We start from the raw sequence: 24,680 nt of genomic DNA, 5'->3' as shown, positions 1-24,680 counted from the left end.
GTAAATGGGGTGTTGAAGAAATAAAATTGACTTTTAAATATATTGTTATAGCATGCATTTTAAATATCTTTTATATATTTTGTCTAAAAATATTATAGTATTCAAATATTAATATATTTATTACCAAAAAGTTTGTTCATATTGAAGTATTCTGAATATAATATATTCAAAAACCCGTAATGTAATAGTATAGCCATGTTAGTGATCAACGCTCTTTGGATGACAACAAGGACAGGTAGCCCGAAAATGTAAGCCGATAGGAAAGAGTTTTAATACAAATTTTGTAATATTAGGAAAATTAGATGGCTATGGTCAAAAGGAAATATACTACATGTAATGAAGAGGATGTATGTAGACCGTTCAGTTATTGAATAGGAGTATTTTGATCCAAGGAAATAATAAAAAGGTAACCATTTTAAATGACTCTGGCAAGCTAGGCTAGGCCCATTGTGTCCTGCTGTTGAGTTGTTTTTAACCAAGCCGAATTCAAATTCATTTACGAGGTTGCTCCTCACGATTGGTCAATATGTCTACTTTAGGCCTAAGAGTGTAACCTACACACACGGTTGCATAATACATAAACATGGACCAATGTTTGTGGTTTCATTGGTACCATTGTGGATGTTATAGGCAAGGGACATTGTTGGCGTTGTCTAGTGATTTGCCTAATTTTAAATATTAAAAAAGAAAGATTAAGAATAATATTGATTTGAGGCCTATTTTATAGGGCAAGCCTAGGCCTTATGCAGCCTAGGCCTATGCCTACACACACACACACATAGGCCGAATCATAGGCCTACCTATCGCCTAGCCCTTATATATTATAGTAGGCTAGGATTAATCCTTGAAAAATCAGGGCTAAGCAATGACAAGGATATTGTTTTTATTATTGTATATTAAAAACAAATACTTTTAATTACAATTTGTATATTCCTAAACCAAACACAAGATTTAAAAAAACGTAGCCTTTCATATCGAGATGCAACCTATTGGCTGCTATTATTAATTAAAATGCACAAAATTTTGAAAAAAAATAAAATTTAAGAATTCCATTTTCCAAAGTAGCATTATACAAATAAAAAAGAATAAAATTAAAAAATAAATTGATAAAATATAGTAATAAGAATAATAATTAAATATTATTAATAATAATTGATTTTCAAATTAATGTAGCAAATTTTAAATGTTTTGTGAATTTCTTTAACTTAATGTATTGATTATTAAATGTTTTATAAATTTTATACCTTGTTCTTGTGGAAAAATTATCATTTAATCAAACATGGAAATTTGTACTTACTATACATTTATTTTTGAGTTGAAATAATGTTTATGTATATATTGTTTAATATGTTACAGTACACTGAATGAGTGAGGTTCTTTTTCTTAGTGATTATGTTCGCATTTGTGTCCCTGTCAGCCCACTCATTCAATTTATCACATTTGTATTCTTTATGTGTATACCACCATTGTATTTTACTTTGTGTTTTTGGTGAATAAAGAATAAGAATAAGAACTTAATTACTGTAGATACAGTACTGTATGGAAATTTGAAGTCACACACCACCAAGAAAGTAAAATGAACGAGTCATGAAACATAATGCAGGGTATAAAACAATATAATATATATTATATATATAATATATTTTGAAAATATCAACCTCTAGCTATTTCCGTTTATAAACATTTTTAATCCGCCTTAGACTGTATGATGTTGCAATTTAAAACATGAAAAAGCTTTAAAAATTGGGAAAACAGTTTGGTTTGCCACTAAAGACTTTCTGGTCTACTGGTATGTCATTCATCATGTAAGCAAAAGTCTTGGGGTCTGGTCTTGTTGAAGTTTGATTGTTTTTGTCATTCTTGGCCTGTTTCTAAAAAAGTATTAAATCAACTACAGTACTACCACTTTTTAAAGTGTACTATACATTTTAACTATTGAGAATATTATCTTGTTCATACTAATCATCTTCTTTCTCCTACTCTAGGCTAACTCTTTTCTGACGTTTAAAATACAAACCTAAAGTACATGTTTGAAAAAAATTTTATTGCATCCCTGCTACATATAGGCCTGCTAATTGGATTTTGTGTCAATATTTGCTCTGCAGCTGTGTCTGTACAGTATATCATACTGTGAGCCTGTTTGCTGTGCATTTGAGTGTAAATTGGGTGTGGGGTTATGAGGTTGGTATTTAGCTGCGATTGTATTGTTGAATGGATATTGATTTTTTCTTGTGTCTTTTGTTATTTCTGTATGAATTCCGCATCATCTGTGACTCAGTATTATTAACACAGTGGTCATTTCCCATACTATCAAGGGTGGCTACACAACAGACACAACATTATCATAGCTAATTATAATAATAAATATTGATAATGAGTATAATAATTTAATATACCATGGTATTAAAATAATTATTATATTACATATTATATTACAATGCACTTTCTCTTTTAAAATCAAAATATGGCATTAAACCTAAACTGTACATATTATTTGACCAGAGGAATATGAAGAAAATAATAATTTTATTTGATATTTTTAAATTACTATTTTATATTTTGTTTTATAATATTGAGCAATATTCTGCTGTGGTCTAGTGAAAGAAACCTACTGTAAGGCAACATCTTATTTTTGTGTTGTTGTAAAGGATAGTAGTATTATTAAAATTTTCAATTGTGAGAAGTTGTAAACACATTTTACAAGAACATACTTGCATAATGTACAGTACAGCATTGACATGCCATTCACATGAGGACGGTGATCCAGTTTCTGGCCGCTGCTGGTCAGCGACCCTTTCAGATGTTTGATAAGGTTATTTGCTCACTATCTGATTCTTCATCTATCCTTAATATCCTGTAATCTGTGTTTCTGACAGCCAATAGTCTGTCGCTATTCAATTTAAAATTTAGACTAAATTTTATCATGAACTTAATTATATTGGTTGTCTGTAGAAACCAACCTGTTGATAATGGAAAAATTAAGTTCAACTTTGTCTCTTGTCATACAAAAATATTCATAAAATTAATTTTTTTTGTTGTTATAGTGTAGGTCTCCTTCCAAAAATACTGCTTTCCATGGTCTTTATTTAGCAGCTTTTTGGTGTTTAGAGTAAAAAGAAATGCTTATTTGGGACTCACAGAGAAAAGTGAATTGGAGGTGGTCTTTAATTGGAGGGTCTTTGATCAGAAGGAGACCTGTATTTTCAAATGCAGAATAAACACCATGAAATGTAAAAATACTAATAAAATAAATGTTGCAAGGTTTAAAGATAGGCAAACAGAAAACAGGTACTTTAGTATCACTATTGCATGAAATGTTGATTAAATATTTTGACAGTATTTTATTGCAATATAACAGTTGAAATCTTTTGCTGTGATTGGTTGTTTACCTGATCATATGTTAATTCCCACATAAACCCAATATTCTTTCATTGTGTATTATTTATAGGCCTTTCATTATTGTTAGACAGGCTACAGTTAATTGGATTTAAGATGTTTTGCATATTATACCTGAATAGGCAGCTTAAATATCAAAAGGTGATATTTAGCAGGTCTAACTCTACAAAAGCAAAAGATATAATACTATACTATTGTATAGAATTCTGTTCCAAGATTCATGTTATTGTTTACTTTATTTGCATTTATTGAAGAAAGTTATTTTTTTATTTCATTGCATTTAATTGATAAAAATAACAGAAGACAAGTACAAGGTAAAATTTTATAACAGAGAACAAGGAGTGAAGTATTTAAAGCTCTGTCCAAATTATAAATTTTTCTTTGACAAACAACTGTTGTCTATCCATATAGTCATGATGTCCATGCTGTATGGTCATGATGTGATGTCATCATGACCATATATAGGCATGTCACATAAATAAAATTTGATAGTCTGGGCAGGGTTTTATTTTGTTTATTTTTTTAAAAATTTTATGAGGATGACAATGCTGCCAACCCAACGGAAATCCATCAATTGCAACAATTAATTGCTATTATAACACATAGACAAGGATGCAGTAGGCAACTATTAATTTATCTGTCAACCAATTCAGTACTGTACCAGTTATCGTAGATTGTCATTATAAAAATGATCCGTCGCATCATGATTTCCATACTATGAGCCTGCTCCCAGCCTGAACCTGCCTTAACATTCATTGCATCGATTATAATGGTATTATGTGTGTGAAACTCTAGTGACATCAGATGGAATATACTACAGTAAAAATATAGTTGTCATTAGGGTTATTAATAGTGCTAACTGTAAAGTAAAAGTTTATTCTAAAAATAATTTTTTTCTATTTTAATACTAATAGAAGTATTAAGATCTTCGTGTTTATAAGCCAAAATATGATTGGATTATTAGCATAAAAATCTAATTTACAAATTATTGTGTATCTTGCAGGCTTTTAGGATGCCAGTTGCATCTCTTATTCATGCGTCACTGTACGATGCACTGGAGGTGAAAGGAAATGGTGTAACAGAGGAAGAACTATGGGCTCTACTGTGCCATAGCAGTGAGGCCATGCAGGATATATTTTTGAGAGGTAGGCTTAGGTCACTTTAGGGTAATTAAAGCAAACCTTATTAGATGGAAGGCACCAAGGATGCAACAATGCAAGGATGGCACCAGTGGGTGGGTTAACTAAAGTTTGGGCCCAGACGTCCGGCTCGATAAAACGTTCCCTCAGAAATCTTTCCGAAGGAAACAGGTACCTTGGTGTTTATTTGAAAGTGCATTTAAAGCCGGGCACTCGCTGGGTCATACAACCGTAGGCCGACAATACAGCTCCATATTCAGTGAGTGCTAGATGATGCAAAGGCGTCTGCTGTTTCATGGTGACAGTCTGAATGGCATAGTGCCGTTGCCTTCTCAATATAATCTTGTCGGCCTGCAACCAACAGGCGAAGTGAGTGGCCAGCTTTGAGTACTGTAGTATTGAACTTTGATTAATACTGTATCAGTGCCTGTACTTGCAGGTTTCTCTGTTGTGTTGGTGATACAACTATAGAGGGATGAAGGTGGCATATATTTTGAAACAACTTCCGAACTGATGCTAAGGATGCAAAAATAGAAAAATTGATTTATTATGTAACTGTCTGAAAATGTTCAGTACTAAGTTTTAATCTTTATACAGGTCAAGCCATTGCTGATAATGGCCCTTCATTCATCATCAGTCCTCATACCTTGTTACTGCAACCAACTGGTCAGGTTCGGTTTGCTGAGAGTGTCAACACATCACAGTATGACGTTAGCGGATACTTACCTCCAGAGATCCTAGCCCACAGTGTCAGCTTCTCTGAAGTGGCTATTGAAAAGGTTTGTATGTCTCTAAAAGTGGTTGAAGAATTTTGTAGAAATATGCAAATTATACAAAAAAATTCAAAATGAAATCACAGTTAGTTTGGTTTTGGTAGAAAATATTAATTACTATACCAAAAGTTTCATGCAGATTCTATATAATTTAATAAGTGTATGGTAATAATGATAATCCATATAATAATATATATATTATTATACATAATGTAATATAGTAATAAAAGAAGTTGTATTTTATTTTGCATAACTTTTTAAGACAATTTTGTAGTATTTCCTGTTCATAAGGTATTGTGTTGAATTGTATATAAAGCAAGGAATTAGAATGTGTATTTTATAGATTGTAATATATATCTATATTAGTAAAGTTTAAAAAATTGCTTCCACAGATGTATGTGTACTCTCTTGGTATGACAATATTCTGGGCAGCTGAATTTGGTAAAACGCCCTCAAGAGACAGTAATAAATTGACTCGTTCCCTTCATTCCCTCCTGCTCTCCATGGTCGAGGAGAATCCGGCAAGGAGGTCAGGATTGATCCATGTGTTAGAGGTGAGATAATGAACACTGGAATTACTTGATTGGCATATGTAGTTTAATAGAAGAAATGACAGGAGCACTTCAAAGACTACTACCTTGTAGTATAGAATTTATTTTCCAGCTTTTGTCCACACAGTGGAATTATAATAGGAGACCATATAAATGGGATAAAAAAAAACATCTATAATACACAATAGATAATGCAGTGAGGTACTACAAGAGTATTTATATCAATAAGGAAACTTCTTTATTATGAATGTTAATAGAGCTAATGATAAATTTAATGGTAACATGTTAAAATGTTATTGATTTTAATCTGTCCCTAATTGTGCACTCATCAAGGCTGTAAGAATGGATAATAATAAACCAACCAATATTCATGGCTTAATTTTATCTCCCACTTTCACAATTCAGGCTTGTACACTGCACACTCAACAGTTTCCAATCAAGGTACCCTACACACATCACCTCATTCGACTTGCTAAGATGGTGCTCGGCAACATCCAAGATGTAAGTTATTATTATTGCCTGTTGCATACATCAAATAGTAGTTTATTGCACTGAAGTTACAGTGAAACACCCTAGCATATAATTATTCAAGTATACTTAATTCTTTAATTTAATGGTTTTGAATCAATAAATTCAATTATATAATAATAATAATAACAATGGTTACTATAGTAATCATTTATAATTCTGTAATTTTCTTTTTTTATTAAATATAATTTTTTTTTTGTAATTTTAATGTAAATTTCTTATTATGTTTAATATGTTTCATGCTTTTTGATGTCATTGATGTTGAACGTTATTCGTAATTCATTTATTTAATGGTTTTGAAGCAATAAATACAATTATATAATGATAATAATAATAATTACTATAGTAATGATTTATAATTCCGTAATTTTCTCAATTTTTTTTTTATTAAAACAGTTTTCTGCACTTTTAATGTAAATTTCCTACTATGTTTAATATGTTTCATGCTTTTTGATGTTATTGATGCTAAACATAATTCGTAATTCAGCATTTTTGGCTATAATGTTTTATGCTTTTATGAATTTTTCAATAAAATACCATTATATATAATATTTTACCAAAACTGCAGTTTTAAAAGAACTATTTTTTTTCAAGAGAAAAAACATATTGTCCACATTCAGAAAAACCTTCCAGCACCATTTGAGTAATCTACCAAAACTGAACTATTAGGCCATGTGGTATACACCCTTGGGTTTTTCAGTTAGGTTGCTTTTTTTTAAAACAAAGTATTGCTTGGTAAATAGTCGGAAAGAAACTGGATTTCAGTGATGTAAACCAGAAAAAAAAATTGTAGTATTAGTGTCATTCTGCAGTGATATTAAAATGTTTTGTTTTATCTCTTTGTAGTTAAGCAGTCCTTTGTCTGATTATGATACACATGATGGTGAAAATACCAGTAGAGAGATATCAGTTCCAGCAGGGCGCCCTCTCTCATTATCAGGTAATGATGGCCATGCATCACACACATATGTAGAAATAATAGATGGACTGTATCATATTAGCATTTTTAAAATTCTCTTCTGAATGTAATTATTTCTCCCTTCTTAAGTGTTATCTTTATATGTTGCTAAATTTTGTTATTTTAAATAATTATATTATAGGTTATAATGGTACTTCTAAGCATCAGATCCAGAATTCCAATGCTTTTGATCCGCTATCAATGAAACGTCCCCAATCACGTCCTAGCTACCACTCAGAACATTCTAAACATGATGCACGAACCAAGAGTATGCCACTTCAAAACCGCCAGTTCAGTCGCTATGTCAATGATAGTACAACAACAATTGATTCTTACGACTCGCACGAGGATCACAAACATTCTAAATATTCCAAAAGTAAAAATTCCTTTAAAAGTTACGATGAAACCGGTGCTCAATCGTATCACATGTCCGATATTTTCACTCCGAGCGCTTCCCAGTTGCCATCTCGGAATCGTTTTCGTGACAGGTCACCTACCGTGAGTCGATCACGGGAAAGGTCTCAGAGATTATCTCAGTCCCCACCTTCACGGGCCAACAGCAGGTATTCCAGGGCAAGTCAGGCGTATGAAAGATTAAGAGAGAGGCGAGAACGTCTGAGTGTTTTAAGAGGTGGTATGGGGATGCCCCCAGATTTGATTCAGTCATCATCAAGTTATCAAAGTGGTGATTCATCGGGAAGCGATTTTGAAGATGGAAGAAATTATAAGAAAACAAGAACAAAAAGATATAAATCATTTCAGTCTATTGCATCTGGACACTCTACACAAGAAGGTGAGTTACACCACAGACCATATCCATAGGTCCATGGTTATACTAGCTGTTTAATTTTTTCACATATTCACATGTGTTTGTCAAAGGTTAATGCAAATAAACAAATAACCCAGCCTACCCACGACAGTGTATGGAATGAATATGTATAGTATTTGTGTCGTGAATATGTGCATAGTTTAATAGCCCACATTTTTTTATGCAAAACTAAAAAGATTAGTAAAACTAAAATGTGGCTTTATATTGATATTGGAAATAATTTGATGATAATCTGCTTTTACGTTGTGCAATGCATTACTTTCTACAGGGATCCTCAACTCCAGTAGTTACAATATTGGAAAAAATTACAGTAGTACATATATTCATTTTTTTCTATATATTTACATTTTATGTATTTCTATAATGTTATATGCCACATAAAGAGATATTCTTGATACTTCAATTTGTTTTAATTGAATACTTTGTATTAAATATAATTGTAGTTGAGCATTCTCAATTATGTTTATTGGGATTTACATTTGGAGCTTGGATACAGCAAGTTGAAAGTCCATAACTGTTTTCGTATTATTATGTCCTTCGAACATTCGAACACTGTATTTACCTTTCTTTGATGATTTATGTATATATATATATATATATATATATATATATATATATATATATATATATATATAATATGTTTGTTCATCTTTGAGTTTTTTTTACCTAGGGAGCTATCATCCAGACCAGTTCCCATATTACCCATCAAACACCACTCTGCATACAGATGGTAACTTTGGTGATCAAAACCTTCCTGATTACAGCGACAATCTCAATGTAAATGGCCAGCCTGGAAAATTGTCGGTACCCACTCCGACTCCGGATGTTATCCGTAGAAGAAACGGAGAGGTGGGCAATCAGAGACAGAAACATCCCAGGAGAAAACTAAAGGTAAAGTTAGATGAGTTTTTATTTTCTGTGACAAATACCAGTGGTTTGCCCATATATGGATGTGATATGGCCATATATGGTAAAATCACATTGTCATAGAAAACTTAATACTGTGGACAGAGCTTTAGGCAAGACTAAAGTCGGGCGCTCACTCTGTCGTAAGACCGTCCCACGATGAATCCAACTCCGCCACCCTGTGAGCGCTAGTCTGTTGGTGGCAGTTTGAACAGATCGTTATTAAAAAGGGTCCGTTGCGCGCACGTCGTGGCTTTGCGTTCTTTGTAGAATGGCGTCAGCTGACAACCATTGTGCGCAGTCAGTGCACATCTTAAGAGTAGAAGAGATTACAAGTTGTATATGTGGATAAATATAGTATGTTTAATTTAATTTATGAAGCATAGCATAACAAAATAATAATTTAAAAAATTACAATTTCATTATCTTTACATAATACACTGAATAATATATAACTCAAGATGGGCATCATTCTTCTGTGTCTAAAGTTATTTTCTTTTGTATCATGGCATTATTTTCTTATCAATTAAGCATCTACATATACAGCAGCACAAATTATTATACACAAAACTTACATAATTAATCGCTTATTGCAAAAATGATTTTTCTATTAGTTCAATATCTTGAACAGCAAGGATATCGTTATTTTTTTTATAGGTATCCATAAACCCAGAATCAGGCCAAGAACTACAGGTTAAATAGATTATAAATAAAGCATTCTGATTGATTGAACAAAGTTCCCAATTGTTACTGTACTGGACAACAAATTCTTGGCCTTGTATGTTATCTTTGATAACTTGAGGGATAGTGAAAAACAGATATATCATTTTCAAAGTTTCAGTTTCAACTGAAGATATGTTTCCGGTTACTATATGTATATGAATCAGGATATGTATTGCTAATTTCACAAGATTGAAGCACGCAAGAGGACACTTCCTGATGTCCTTATGTTTACGTTGGTTCAGTTTGCAATCGGTCTGTCACTGCTTGTATGTTTCTCAGTGCATGCGTTTGGACTAAAAAAAATATGTTAAAATTTGTACGAGTTAAGAGGGGGTGTAGTTTAACTATCTGTAAGGATGAATCTGTCCCCAGTGTAGGAACGCTTAGAAGATCAAACTCTACAGTCAAACTGCTGGTGAGTTTACATTGTTTACGATGTACGACTCCGAATTTGCTACTGTGCCAAACTAAAATATGTAGAATAAGTGTTTCAGTTGTCAGTGGCTAAGAAATTGGGAAATGAAACTCATTCTGTAACCAACTTAATTATAAGATTTTTAATTATTTTTTTTCAGAAATTTTTTGGCCCAGAATTTGCCGTTGCTCATGAAGAAGCTAATGTTTCGTTGTCAGCAGATCCTTCTATGTTGGTGAGTAATATGAGGTGGTTGTGTATGTGATGAAATACTGAAGAAATATTGGTCTTAAAACTACTGTATATTTTTATAATAATATCAATGGTTGACAACATCACCAAAAAATAACTATGAATCTTGATATCATTTTCAAGATAATCTGGGGTTACAGACCCTCAACCTGTTGGTGCATCATATCTATAGTCCTGAAAAAGTAGTGGCTCACGTTTGATCTATTTGGGTTGGCTCGGCCTAGCCAAATGAGGCCTAGCGTAGGCTTTGCATGACAAGCCCATCAATCGGGCGAGTTTACTCACCGACTGGACTGCTTTCAGTCTGCTGTGCAAAATTTGACCCACCCTTTACCCTTGCCCTCGGTTGATTCGTTTGAGTTGGCTCGGCCTATCCAAATGAGCCAGAAAGACCCACTCGAGTTGGCTCTGTCTGTAATTAAAGCCGAAAAATATATACAGTAAATTATATTGTAAAATTTGCATCTTACGTTTTACCAAATTTGAAAAGGACCGAGAAACATGCAACAATGTCAGTGTGTATAAATGTGACGTAAATTGGTCCAGTAGTTTGTGAGTTATGCGCACACTATTGCATTACCCTTCAAACCTCTCCTTTGGGTAAATAGTATAATAATATCAAACAATAATAATGAAGCTAATACCAATGAAAATGATAATTGTATGTTCAACAGTCATGTTGGTCAGTACTCAATTAAACAGGCAACAGCATACATGCAATTATTTATTAAACTCTTTCACAAGGAGGATAGCCCTTTCAGCAAAAGCTGAACCAGAAAGAGACTCCACCACACACAAAGCAAAATCAAACATTTTATATGGTTTTCAGTGATCCTAAAATCCGTGTCACCATTGAAAGTTCTTTGAGCATGTTTGTACAGCTTGTGATTTTATATTTCAGAGTCGTTCCGGGAAGCTTCCACCGAGTCGTAAGAAGGTGACATGTGTGTTACTGAATGGACGGCGATTAAATCTGATGTGTGATTTAGGAACCACAGGAAAGGAGATGTTTGAACTGGTTGTTAAATATCTAGATATTCTTGAACATTTCTTCTTCGGTCTTGCTTACATCCGTGGTAAGTTCAAGTCTCCTGCCTCAATATTTTCCTCATCCTCGTTATTATTCTACTGCTCTTACTTTTTTCTTGCCTTCCTCATCCCATGAACCCCGTCTTGTCTTGTAGTTTTTTTCTTTTTTATTCTAATGCTCTCCCATTTTGTCTTTTTTGATTTCGTCAACCTTCTCTTCCTATTCTCTTTCTTGTTTCTTTCTCAATCAACTGCTCTCCCTCTTTCATCCCTTCTCATTCTTCTCAACTCCCTCTTTCTTTATGCTGTTCTTCATCTTCTTCAGCTTTTCTTCTTTCCCTGTTCTTAATTCTTTTTCTACTTATTCGTCTTCCTTTTAGTTAATTTTCTTATTCTTAGTTGTTTCTGGAAGATGATTTTTATACAATGGTTTAATGTTTTAGATGGAGAGTACTTATTCTTGGAACCAGATGAGAAACTGCATAAAGTTGGTCCTCCATCATGGAAAGAAGAAGTGAAGAAAAAGAGTCGAATATCAAACCAGTCATTTACTGTGTTTTTCCGAGTGAAATTCTATGTTGAAAATCCAGGTCTTCTCAGGTAGGTAGCATCATTCTGAAACTCTTCTCGTAAATACAGTGTAAACCTTCACCGTATAAACAATAAATTGTGACCCATACAGTGTGACCAGCACTATGTCATCCTCACAGTGTGACCCATAAAGTGTGAACTGCACAATGACATCCTCACAATGTGACCCATAAAGTGTGACCTGCAAAATGACATCCTCACAGTGTGACCTGCATAATGTCACCCTCACAATGTGACCCATACAGTGTGACCTGCACAATGAAATGACCCATACAGTATGACCTGCACAATGTCACCCTTGCAATATGACACATAGAGTGTGACCAGCACAATGTCATCCTCACAGTGTGACCCATAAAGTGTGACCTCACAATGACATCCTCACAATGTGACAAATAAAGTGTGGCCTACACAATGACATCCTCACATTATGACCCATACAGTGTGACCTTCACAATGAAATGACCCATAGAGTATGACCTGCACAATGTCACCCTTGCAGTATGACACATACAGTGTGACCTGCACAATGTCACCCCAGTGTGACCCATACATTGATGCCCAGACAATGTGACATATATAGTTTGACTCATACAGGATGAACCATACGGTGTGATCAGTAAAGTGTGACCCACACAGTGTCATCTTCACATTATGACCTGCACAGTGCGACTCTTTCAATTTAACATATGCAATCAGTCTTTATTTCCAACATAAGTCTATATTTTGATTTTCTATACAACTTTTCATAGAATAAACAATGATAAATAATTGTAAGTTATAGTCAATTGTAAAAAATTAAGTGAGCATTTTAAAAGTTGTGTTAATATGTAGCATCATTCAAGCTTTACTGCTAAATTACAGACATGATCATAAGAGTATAGTGTAAGTTATCAGTTTAAATGTACAAAAATGGTTATGTTTAATGGAAAAACCAATTCAGTCTGTGTAAAGTAAGCAGTTTTAGAAAGTCAACTGTTTTCATATCAGTTTTGAATTATTGTCGTAAGCAAATGAAAGTGAAATCAGAACTTAAGATGATTTATTTGACATTGATAATTGTTATTTTACATTTGAAACTGTATCTTGTAAAAAAAAAAAAAAACTATCATTTTTGACAGGCACATAACCACAAGGCATCAGTACTATCTTCAGTTGCGGAAGGATATCTTAGAGGAAAGAACTAAGTGTGATGAGCAGGCAGCCTTGCAACTTGCATCTCTAGCTTTGCAAGCTGAGATGGGAGATTACGCATCATCCTCAGCAACCCGGAATTACTTCCTGCCAGAGCAGTATTTGCCAGTTTACGTGATCTCTGCAATCGGAGTGGCAGAGATCAGGAGGAGACTACCTCCCATGCATGAACTTCAGAAGGGAATGGCTGAGGAACAAGCAGAGCTAGAATTTCTGATGGTCAGTTACTGACAGAAGTCTTAAGCACATCTCTTTATTAATAAATGAATGTTGTTTGTGTTTGCTTGTCTCAAAATTATTTTTCATAAAAACATTTTAGTAATTGATTTATGATGTTTCTTTGATTTATCTCTATGTACTTTAATTACTGCCTATGGTGGAAATTAACATTTTGATTATGGAAAAAAAATCTTAAAAATAGTTTTGAAATAAACTTGCTCATATTGCAATAGCATACAAATTATTAACTTGTGCATAACAATTATTGAATTTAAAAAATGTGTACCCTGATTTTTAAACAAAAAAATTATAATAAAACACTTCCAGTTACTGGAAGTGTTTCTATCAATTTTCGCTGTAAACTGATGGGTAGACATTTATTAAATACACAAATTTGTATGTTCAAGTTGATAACTTTTATGTTATTTCAAAATGGGCAAGTTAATTCCAAAAAATATTTGTATGATTTTTTTGGTATTTAACATGGGACAATACATCTTTAAGACTGTGATTGAGATTTTCCAGTCCTCCAACAACCAACAGGTTAGATCAAATTGATAAAAATACTGTGGTGCATTCTCCATTTTCCAATAAACATGAGAAAACACACTATTTCTTTGATCAGATTTGATACAATCATGCACAAATTGAAATCAACATCTGTGCTTTGTGTCTGACAAACAAAATCTGATATTGTATGCATAACTATAGGTTTTCAAGTGAGAAATGAATCCTGGAGAATTTTTCTAGGCAGACTAGAAAATTCAAAACTTTACTATAAATTATGATATACTGTCACTCAAAATATTGAGAAATATTCACTAAAACAACTTATTGTATATTTATCTATATGGAACAATTTTTGTTTATACATTTTAATGACCTGAAAGTGTACTCACTGCTATTTCCCATTGGACAAATACAATTTAATCTGACTCTGAATCTGAATCTATTGAATAATCATAGACATCCAATTTCAATAAGTTACAGATTGAAAAAAAGAATTCTGTTTTTAAATCTTCTTTTGTATACCAATAGGAAGCAAGAAAGCTAGCGGAGTATGGAATCCACTTTCATCGTATTTCACAAAGCAAAAAGGAGAACGAGTTATCGCTGTGGGTAGGGTTATGTACAAGGGGAGTTATTTTATATGACAAGCGAGGAAAACAACGTGTCCCAACACAGAGACACCCCTGGCATCTTACCAAAAAAATTGCATTCAATGTAAGTATCAGTTTTCATTATTTATTTATTTATTTATTATCTAGACCCCCTCAAGGTACAAACCTGAGGGGTCATCCTTTGCTCTTCTTTCCCTTTTTTTGTCTTTTTCTTTTTCGATCCTTGTTCATGTTTTTTCTACTTGCCCTTGCAAACCGCTTTCTTGTTTCCTTTTTTTCCTTGTCTGTTTTCCCTCAAATATTCAATTTTTATTTTTTTTTAGTGTGTCAATTTCTTGTTTTTTCTTATTAGTAAATTTTTGATGCTTTCTTTTTTTGTGTCATCAACTTTTTAATTGTTTTAAATAGCTCTTGATGTAGAGTATTTTAAAAATTTTATATGGTGATGTTGATTTTCTTATTTTAATTAGTTCTTTCTATGTTGTATTTATTACTGTGATTGACCATAAAATAAATGCTTTCTCTTTTTTTGTGCCATCAACCTTTCAATAGTTAATTTAAAATAGCTTTTTGATGTATTTTAAAAATTTATATGATGATGATGATGATTTTTTAATTTTGATTAGTTCCTTGTTTGTTGTATTTGTTACTGTAATAGAACATAAAATAAAAACAATTATTTGTTGATTTTAAAAGAATCTACTTAAATATTTTGAACTAAAATCTATACAAGCCTAACGTCAAGACATTACTGTAATTCCAGTGGCGGATCCAGGAATTGAAAATAGAGGGGCCGAGGGAGGTACTTTCATCTTCCCCCCCCCCCCTTGAATATGCCACTGAATTCTAATCTTGTACAGAAAGATCTGAATTATAGGAACGTCTTTTTCTTTTCAGCGGAAACGATTTGTCATTGAAGCACGAGATACTGACGGTAGGATTATACTTTACACTGATAATTATAAGAAGTAAGTTTAAATTTCTCATGCAAATGCATTAAGAAAAAAATGCTTAGAGAACATTAAATATTTGAATTCTATTTACCAGGCTTTCATGCTGCTACAATTATTTAACTGCCATATTTATTTTGTTGCACTTTCATAACTTTATATGGCATATTGTACAGTGTAGTCTACTCATATTTTGTGAAAACTTATCTTTAAAAACTTATTCCTTGAAAAAAGTCTTCCCAGTATGCAATGTATTTTCACCCCTTCCTATGCATATGATACAGTGTGGTTTACCTGACAATGAACTGTAAGCCATCTTGTGGTAGAGCTGAAATAATGTAAATTGTAAATTTCAAAGATGAGAAAATTTGCATTGTTTCCTAAGTTTTTTTCTTTGCAATATTGCTATTTAAAGCTCATGATTGGCAATTTGAGTGGGTTTGGGGCCGAGTTGGTTTTGGGCCAAAGTGTTATCTGGGGCCGAGTTGGTTTGGGCCGAGTTGGTTTGGGCCGAGTTGGTTTGGGCCGAAGTGACCAGCATTCCTATTTTAGACCTAAAAAATAGTTTTAGACCTAAAAACACCATTTTTAAAATGAAACTGTTTGATTTATTACAGAGGGCGGTATTTACTACAGTTCAGTAAGCAGCAGCACAGGTTTCAAATGGCAATGAGGCAGAAACTAAACACATCACAACAGTTCAATAAAGGTTGGTAAATACCATTAGTTTAGTGTGGTTTTCATAATATCATTATATGGTATCACCGACAAGACGTAACTGGAGGGGCTGCCTACCTAAATTATTGTTCAAATATAATATATTCTATTAATAATTGTGATTGCTGCAAAGCAGCCAATTCATATTCTTGACAGCAATTTGACCTCTGAAAGGTCATTTGCAATTTCTAGTTAATATGTATCTTTTTTTTTCTATAAATAGAATATCCATTAGATTCGGATTCCTTTGGTGGATCAATCTCTCAGTCCATTTCCATTGGTTACAACTTTCATGACCACGAGGACAGTTTTGATGATGGATTTGAGGACTCTCTTCGAGACAGTTACCAGCCTCAGACATCAATACCCAATAATGGTGCGAAAAGTGGCTTCCGACTTAACAACTACGACAATTCTCATGAACAAGATTCCATTCTTGAATACAGTCTCACAGGAGATGCTCAGTATGAGAATGTGCGTGAAGTGCGTGGTAGACCATCTTCCAAAAGAACGCAGAGTTTTGAGGAAATTGATGGGAAGATTGTTGATGATTATGACATGGAAGCGGAAGACCCAGCTTACGCTACAATAGATAGTATTAGACGCAAGCGGGAAAAGCAAAATGAACAAAGAGACAGGTATGTTTATTTTTTGTATGTGACCTCTGACCTCAAGTCATTATGCAAAGTTCATTTATTGGTCATATAGAGTAGTCAATACAATTCGTTAAAGTTGCACAAGATACCATACCATTATGCGATATTGCCACCACAAAATATGTTACACAACTTTTATTTTTATTTTAAATATCAAAAGAAATTGTACATAGTCAATCATTCAGTGACATAGTATAACTGCAAACAAAAATTATTCATTTATGAATTTTTCTTATTAACTTAGGTCACTTGATCGTAAAACAGATCCACAAGCAAAAGTTATTGGTAAGTTATACTTTTCTTTTGTTTTTTGATGAAACTATATGAAAATATATTATTGTTAAATTTGTATTAGTTTGCTTAATGTGTTTTACATACCAGACTCTTGCCTGGTTTGAAGTGTAATATGAGCATGATGAGATCCTTCCTAAGGATTTTTGGGTCAGATCTTGATGAGAACATAGGCCTATGTTTTTTTTTTTGTAAAGAAGCCATGCGTATATGTGATGAAAATGTACTTTCTGAATTTCTAAGTAAAATATTCTCAATGCTTTATTAACTAAATGTCTTTATGAGCCTAAGGTAGTGGAGTTGGTATTTATTGTGAGAGAATAACCCTTCTATGACAAGGCTTGAACCAAGACCCTGGGAGTGAAAGGCAGGCATTTTAACAACCAAACTATTCTACTCCATTCTATTAATTGCATATTATGCAATACTTTATGAAAAAATCATTTTTACCACCATATATACAAATACTGTTTCCAAAGAATTGAATCATTTTTTAAGCTTATATATGTCATTAATAATACGTACTTAAACCGTATAAAAAATATACGAAACGCCTTTTTCCATGATATTTTAAATGCCTGGTTCAAACTTAGAGATAAATATGAAATGAAAGATGAGGTAATTTGGTACAACTTCAAAATTCAGGTTAATTACAGATATGTAATTAACAATTGGAGTATAAATAAGGTCAATTGCATATCGGATCTTATACAAAAGGACCACTTTATGAGTTATAGTGATATTTAAAGATACTACCAGGTATCAATTTTATTTTTACTAGATATTATGGTATATTGAATAGTATCCAAAAAACTTTAAAAAAGAATGTAATTCCTTGTTAAATAGTGTTGAAACAAATGAGCCTATTTTAGCTGTTAATGATATAGTAATTACTAATTATATTGTATGTTTTCTATACCTTCCTTCCATCAACAGATTCCAGTATTAGGTCACAGCCTCAGACACCATTTACTCCAGGATTGAATCCAAATGAGACTATTAGTAACTCCTTGCGGCAGCGTTTGGATGAGCTCCCTGTACCAGAGACGCCGGAACGAGAAATTATTACCGTCAAAATACAGAAAGATCCAGAACTTGGAATTGGTTAGTTGCAAATTTTACGTCTTCATTGTTAGAGCCTTAGAATTCAAGCGATATCTGTGTCAAGGTGTAGTGTTTGTGATAGAGTGCTCTCTATGTTAATGTGTGTAAAAAGCATCTAAAACATTGAATTTAAACATCTTGTAGTCGTTTGAGTCCACAAGGTGAAACAACTGGGGAGCAGCCAGTTGGGACTCATCCAGTGACCAGAGGATCTGTTGTGTGAGTGCGCACTGAGTGACTAACCAATAAGAATTTACTCTATTGAACTGCCAACTGCTCCTTTTTATCGAATTAAAATGACTGAAATTGCACTTTTTACTCACTCCTTTCGCAGGTGTAACAATTGTTGGCGGTGAGAATTCGCGAAACCTTGACCTTGGTGTTTTCATCAAAAGTGTCACTCCAGACGGCCCAGCAGAGCGGAATGGACGCATCAAGCCTGGTGACCGTATCATCTCAATTAATAATCGTAGCCTTGAGGGCGTCAGCCACAAAGGGGCGGTTGAGATGATTCAGACGTCAAAGAATGTGGTGAAGATGATACTTTCACAGCCGAAAACTCCTGATCCAGGTGGGATTTTATGCAAAACAGTAATTAATATGTGCAAAAAATATATGGATGGGAGAATAACTCATAACATCCTAAATACATGCCTAATCAACAGCAAATATTAGAAATCTAATAATGTTCATTATTTAGGGAAAATATGACAACCAACAATAATAATCTTCCAGGCGCATTTCATTTTACAATATTACTCTCCTAATTATTATTAATGTCATGCATTAATATAAGTTGCAAGTTATTGGTGTTGGGTTCTGCTTTAAATGTTGTAACAATAATATATAATCATAATGATGAACCATCATACATAGGATATATGTTTTAAAAATACATTTTATACATTCTCTTCATGGTTATAACCTCATCTTATATACGTCAATGTAAAATGTATCTTTTGTCTTCACATATATGTTCATGTCTATATATCTACTATATATAATATTTATCTATATATTGGAAGTAGATTAGAGGGTAGTACTGTGGCATTAACAGGTGCTAATAATGCAATCAACATCATCATATTTGCATATGAATTTCACATAATTTCATTGATTCTACAGTCATAGTACACCACACTAACTTACAAAATACATTGTCACTAAAACAACATTTATTCATGAATGGTGATAAATGTTCAAATTTATAATTTATTTACCTTTTTACCATGGGATGGAAAGAACTGAAACAAACTAGTGAATAAAGAAATAGGAATAAATGTAAGAAGAATGAGGAATAGGAAAGACCTTTGTGTAACAGAATGTTTATTTATGCCCATATAATTGGAGAATCTTAGGGATTCATTCATTGATGAGGTGACTAAACATTTTTCTTTAATATTTTTTAAATTCTTAATCCTATTGGAGAAGTAATAGTCCATACCAAATCTTATAGTCTGTTTCACATATAATCAGTGGTGTGTATAGGGGGTGGGCCCACACACCTCCACCAGTCACCCCCCCCCCCCATTGAAAATATCTGAAGCAAAAAAAATCATGCTCATTAGTTAATAATCACCTCATATCACCTAATTTTGCAACCTACTGCTCTCCCTCTCCCTCTTCGTTCCCCATCAGCCCTCCCCCCTCCCCCATTTCAAGAATCCTAGATTATTCCACTGTATATAATGTATTTGCATGTATATTTAAATCATAAACAATTAGTATAAGAGTAAAACTGTGGCTTGGTGGTTAGATACTTGTATTCCAAAACCCCAAGATCCTTGTTCGATTCTGGCTAAAAACTCAAATATCTCTCATACCAAAACACTCCATTCCCCAAAATCATAAAGTGATTTGTTTATTGGGCGTTGAAGCTTCCAAATGATCAACTTTCCTACATGGGTCACCTTTCTTAGATGGTTTTGTTAATAGACTACAGTGACAATTAAGTGAAAGCATCCCTCGAGAGTTAATGGAACAGTCGGCCCCTGGTATATGTTTGTAGTTTGAGGCCTATATCTATCGATGTCCATTTTCACAGCTCTCTACATTGTCATTGTTCGGACACGCTTCATTACACGTCAATCAAATTTGTTTACTTCCATATACAGATTTCATGCATGCCATTGAATCATCCAATGATCATTTCAAAGAATCGCCATATGCTACTGTTGACAATCATAAACCGCTTGCCATTGATAACACCAGGCAGACTAACACGCAACCGCTCGTAGACTTGCACGATACTAAGCAATTGCCTCCTGTTAAACCAAAACGACGACCAGAAAGCTTTGGATCACAGTACAACCTAGGTGTGTCCGACCAACCTCCCGGGCCATTGACAAACGGTAACTTATTGACGGTACCGAATGTCAATGAGTCGAACACAAATGGTTTAAATCATACAGATGGTATCAACAGTGAGGATGACTCGCAGAATGATATTGATTTTGGAAGCGATGAGGAAGATGAGTTCCGCAGCGATCGGGACAATGTCACCACACCTGAGCATACTGACTTTGAGGATATGATCCCGGATAAAACACCTGGTAGTCGAAAACCTTTAGTACTCCAATCTGCAGAGAAAGAGCTCAGTAGAGAAGAACCAGTTGACAGCCAGAGGACACCAACAAGTACTGCTGTGGCTGTTGATTCAGAAACCAGTGACGATCTTCTGCCAGAAGATCTCAATCCAGGTGATAGGTTTGCCGTCAGGCTAAAGAAGATAAACAACAGTCTTGGAATCAGTGTAACTGTAAGTTAATATTTTGAAATTATTTATAAATTATCACCTCAATTTTGACAGTTCCAGGTGGGCACTCTGTATGAAAATTAAAAATTGATTTTTAGGCTTTTAACATTAAACTAGCCAAAATTCTTGTTGAATTTTTATAAAATAAGTTTGAAAAATATTCTGTGTATCTTTATGTTTTATATTACTTTTTATTTTTAAGGGTGGCATTAACACTAGTGTGAAGCATGGTGGTATATACATCAAGACCATTACAAAGGGAGGGGCTGCAGACCAGACTGGGCAGATTCAAGTTGGTAAGTTGGTGGCAAAGATATAGAAAATTGAATTAGTGCCTTTGTATCACGTTATCTTCAAAGTAGATTAGATTTAATCATCAAAAAGACAACATTAAAAAGAAATATTAAATAATTAATGGTAAAAACTGGTTGACAAGCAGTGTTTATTCGACCAAATATATCATCGCTCACATCACAAACTAACATAGTCAGTTATTCACAGCAAAAAGAGCATCAAAAAAGGTGTGTATCGGTTGTCAAGTAATTTTGTATGCAGCACGTATTTTAACACACTTTTTTGTTTTTACAAACTAACACAATCTACTTTTATTGTGTTAGTTCTTTATGTAAGCGACGATGTAGTAAACAGTTCAAAGCACAAAATTATAGCTAATGTTAACTATATTACAAAAACTATATATGAAACAAAAATACAGAAACATAATGAATACCGTTTTAGTAGACAGTGTGCAGAATTGAATAAGTAATGACTTACAGCTCTCCTTTGTCAATTCTTGAAATCTTCTATTTACCTTTGAACCTTAGGTGATCGAGTGATTAGTGTGAATGATGATCCATTGACCAGTGTTACTCATAAGCAGGCTGTGGAAGCCTTGCGCAAAGCCCCAGCTGTTACCAGCCTGGTAATTGAACGAGGTGTCCCACCTTCTGGTGCCACTGCCCTTCCTCCGACACCTACACTTCCTCAAATGGCCGACGAGACGTCTGTGGCAAAAGGTTGGTATTAAATAATTGTCTGCTTAAAAGTAGTAATTTTTTATTAAAATGCACATATCCACTGCAATAGTGCTCAAGGCATTTTAAAGAAAAGGATAGAAAAACATCCGACATATCATCAAGAACAGCACTTCACATTCAATTTGTAATGTTACTAATATTTTTCATTCTGGCATTCCAAAGGTCTTGAAGAAGCTGCTGCCACTTCTGGTTCATATCATCAAACTGATGATGACGATGGTGATGGTAGAAACCCTCACCAGTCATCTGGTGTCACATCACCGATGTCTGACAATGCAAATCAGTCTACTACCAAAGTTCCAAACAACTCTGTAGTTGTGTCGCCGCAGATTGCATTATCTCATGATGAGATGTCATCACCTGCATTTAGCGACAGTGAGGACATCCAGATGGTGCTACCTTCTGACTATGGCACAAGAGATTCAACACCATTTGGTCTTCCAGCAAGAGATGTTGGTGATGATGAAGACTCTGAATCACACATCTCTACAGAAACACCCACGATAGAAGATTTTGGAGATGCTCTATCTTTGAACTCTAATGTGCCAGATTTGTCACACGATCAAAGTTACAATTCAAAAGAAGATGTTAATAAGGCAGAAAGTGAAGAAGACCTGTCCATGGATGATGATAATGACGAGGAGACGTATATCCGTCGTCAAGTTGTATCACCAGCACTTAGCACCCAAGAGGCTGACTTACTGGAGCGTATAAGTTCACCATCTCAAAACAATGTCATTCCGTCCACAGTCCATCCAAATCCATCCCTGGAAACCACCCCTCGCAGCCCAGCGCCGGAGCTGGTGTTCACATCCCCACCATCAAGTCCAGTGGATAGTGAGTGGTCCAATACACCCCCATCATCAGTAATGGAAGAGCCCTCGTTGCTGGTAGATAACTCGGTCTTTTCACCATCATCAACTCTCAGCAGAACCGGTAACTTCTCATTCAACGACATGTCATTGACCGGAACCATGAGGTCAGTTATTGGTCAAGGAGTGACCATAGATCTTCCAGATCTGCCATATGTAACACCAGGTAATGTTTTACTATATCGTTTCATATATTCAAGATTCTGTCTGTCTGCAGCTTAAAAATAACAACTAAATTCAATTATTAAAATAGCTTAAGTACAGTACTGTGATTTGTTTAGTTTTTGTAGTTAGAACATCTATATATCTGTAAAAACTTAATTCTTTCAGTTGTGTGTGTCTTTTGAATATTGTAATATAATTTTTGAGGTTCATCTTAATTTATCTTGACAGCAATAACTTTAAATATTTGATTTGTTATATTGTGTTTAAGGCTATGGTTAAAATGGTAGAAACCATGTTAAATGCTCACCTTTCCATGGTCACTTTTACGAATTGAATGTGGAAAATGAGGCATGGGGATTGGCATTGATTAAAATAATGATTAAAAAAAATCCTCAGTTCGCAGTACTTTAAACTAAAACCCTTCAATATGTTGAACCCAGATCCATTTATTTCATTACTTAACCTTTTGTTTATATCCTACAGACAACACATTTGAGGTGGAGCTGTTGAAGGGATCTCAGGGTCTAGGCTTCAGTATCCAAGGGGGTAAAGATGCTCATGAGGATCCCATAATCCAGTTGATTCGAATCAAAAGGATCTTCGCAGGTCAACCAGCAGCGGAGAGTGACATGATTGAAGTAAATGATGTCATACTAAAGGTCAACCAGGCAGTGGTTCATGGCCTTACACATGCAGTAAGTTTCCTATTTCATTATACAGGAGAACCTTTTCTTTAGAACACCGCTATTAAGGAGACACTTTTCTTTGGTCTCGAAGGTGTCCCCTAATTAGAAGCTCTACTGTAGCATTATATCAATATCACCGTATCTATGTGGTACACTGCAGGTATTGCACTTTAAGCCAGCCACTCACTGTGTCTGACGCGATTCTATGAGGAACGCAATGCCATGACGTGTACAATCAATCGTTTTAAATGACAACCTGTTCAGAATTCCACTGATAATCAGCAGGAGGTGTCGCGTCGTCAAACGCTTACAAGGAGCGGACTCGCATTCGTCGTGCTATGTAGTGAGGGCCAGGCTTTAGTCTCTCAGATTTCTGTTTTTTGAAATTTCTGCTATCCATTAATTTCTGTAGGAAACTGTTGGTGTTTTACGCAGTGCTTCAAACCCAGTTAGCTTACTATTGTGTCGTCCAAACGAGGAAGAACTTGATAATATTCGATTGAAGGTAAATAAATCTCAACAGTACAATTGAAATATGCAAATGAAATACCAAAAAGTTACTGAAATTATTGCTATATAATCCAATCTAATATTTGTTTAGAAGCAATTTTTACTTTATGTCGTATTCAACGGTTCTTTCCATTTCATTGGATTCAGTGGCAACCATGCACCCTGTCCATGTCCTGGCAGAGTGTTCTAGTCATGTTTCATGGAGCTATAGAGAGACTAATAATTAAATATTTAAAAATTAATTTAATTTAAAAAAAAATAAATATATACATACATTGTATCTTGCTTGAATTTGATTCTCCTAATGATCCTA

At 34.0% G+C, this 24,680-nt stretch overlaps 1 protein-coding gene across 3 annotated transcripts in view; it reads left to right on the top strand.

Annotated features, from left to right (window-relative positions):
- The first annotated feature begins 229 nt into the window (after positions 1–229).
- The window catches only part of LOC117113386 (tyrosine-protein phosphatase non-receptor type 13-like), a 48,111-nt gene continuing 23,660 nt past the window's right edge, over positions 230–24,680 (top strand). For all 3 annotated transcript variants that reach the window (XM_033256691.1, XM_033256693.1, XM_033256692.1), the window contains exons 1-25: positions 230–406; positions 4,400–4,541; positions 5,133–5,314; positions 5,701–5,862; positions 6,265–6,360; positions 7,234–7,327; positions 7,488–8,138; positions 8,845–9,065; positions 10,379–10,453; positions 11,372–11,546; positions 11,943–12,099; positions 13,212–13,503; positions 14,542–14,727; positions 15,522–15,592; positions 16,192–16,283; positions 16,515–16,929; positions 17,192–17,232; positions 18,175–18,342; positions 18,677–18,913; positions 20,457–21,100; positions 21,300–21,393; positions 21,922–22,113; positions 22,297–23,172; positions 23,655–23,866; positions 24,270–24,362. In XM_033256691.1, the coding sequence (XP_033112582.1) occupies positions 4,409–4,541; positions 5,133–5,314; positions 5,701–5,862; positions 6,265–6,360; positions 7,234–7,327; positions 7,488–8,138; positions 8,845–9,065; positions 10,379–10,453; positions 11,372–11,546; positions 11,943–12,099; positions 13,212–13,503; positions 14,542–14,727; positions 15,522–15,592; positions 16,192–16,283; positions 16,515–16,929; positions 17,192–17,232; positions 18,175–18,342; positions 18,677–18,913; positions 20,457–21,100; positions 21,300–21,393; positions 21,922–22,113; positions 22,297–23,172; positions 23,655–23,866; positions 24,270–24,362 (5,559 nt within the window). In that variant the 5' untranslated portion in view covers positions 230–406; positions 4,400–4,408. The remainder of the gene's footprint in view (positions 407–4,399; positions 4,542–5,132; positions 5,315–5,700; positions 5,863–6,264; positions 6,361–7,233; positions 7,328–7,487; positions 8,139–8,844; positions 9,066–10,378; positions 10,454–11,371; positions 11,547–11,942; positions 12,100–13,211; positions 13,504–14,541; positions 14,728–15,521; positions 15,593–16,191; positions 16,284–16,514; positions 16,930–17,191; positions 17,233–18,174; positions 18,343–18,676; positions 18,914–20,456; positions 21,101–21,299; positions 21,394–21,921; positions 22,114–22,296; positions 23,173–23,654; positions 23,867–24,269; positions 24,363–24,680) is intronic.

This window comes from Anneissia japonica, unplaced genomic scaffold (assembly GCF_011630105.1).
Source record: "Anneissia japonica isolate Jap-2015-1 unplaced genomic scaffold, ASM1163010v1 scaffold288111_len316891_cov189, whole genome shotgun sequence".
In the NCBI taxonomy this organism is placed as follows: Eukaryota; Metazoa; Echinodermata; class Crinoidea; order Comatulida; family Comatulidae; genus Anneissia; species Anneissia japonica.
Note: the sequence above shows the minus strand (reverse complement) of the source record. Positions and strands in the feature narration are given on the sequence as shown.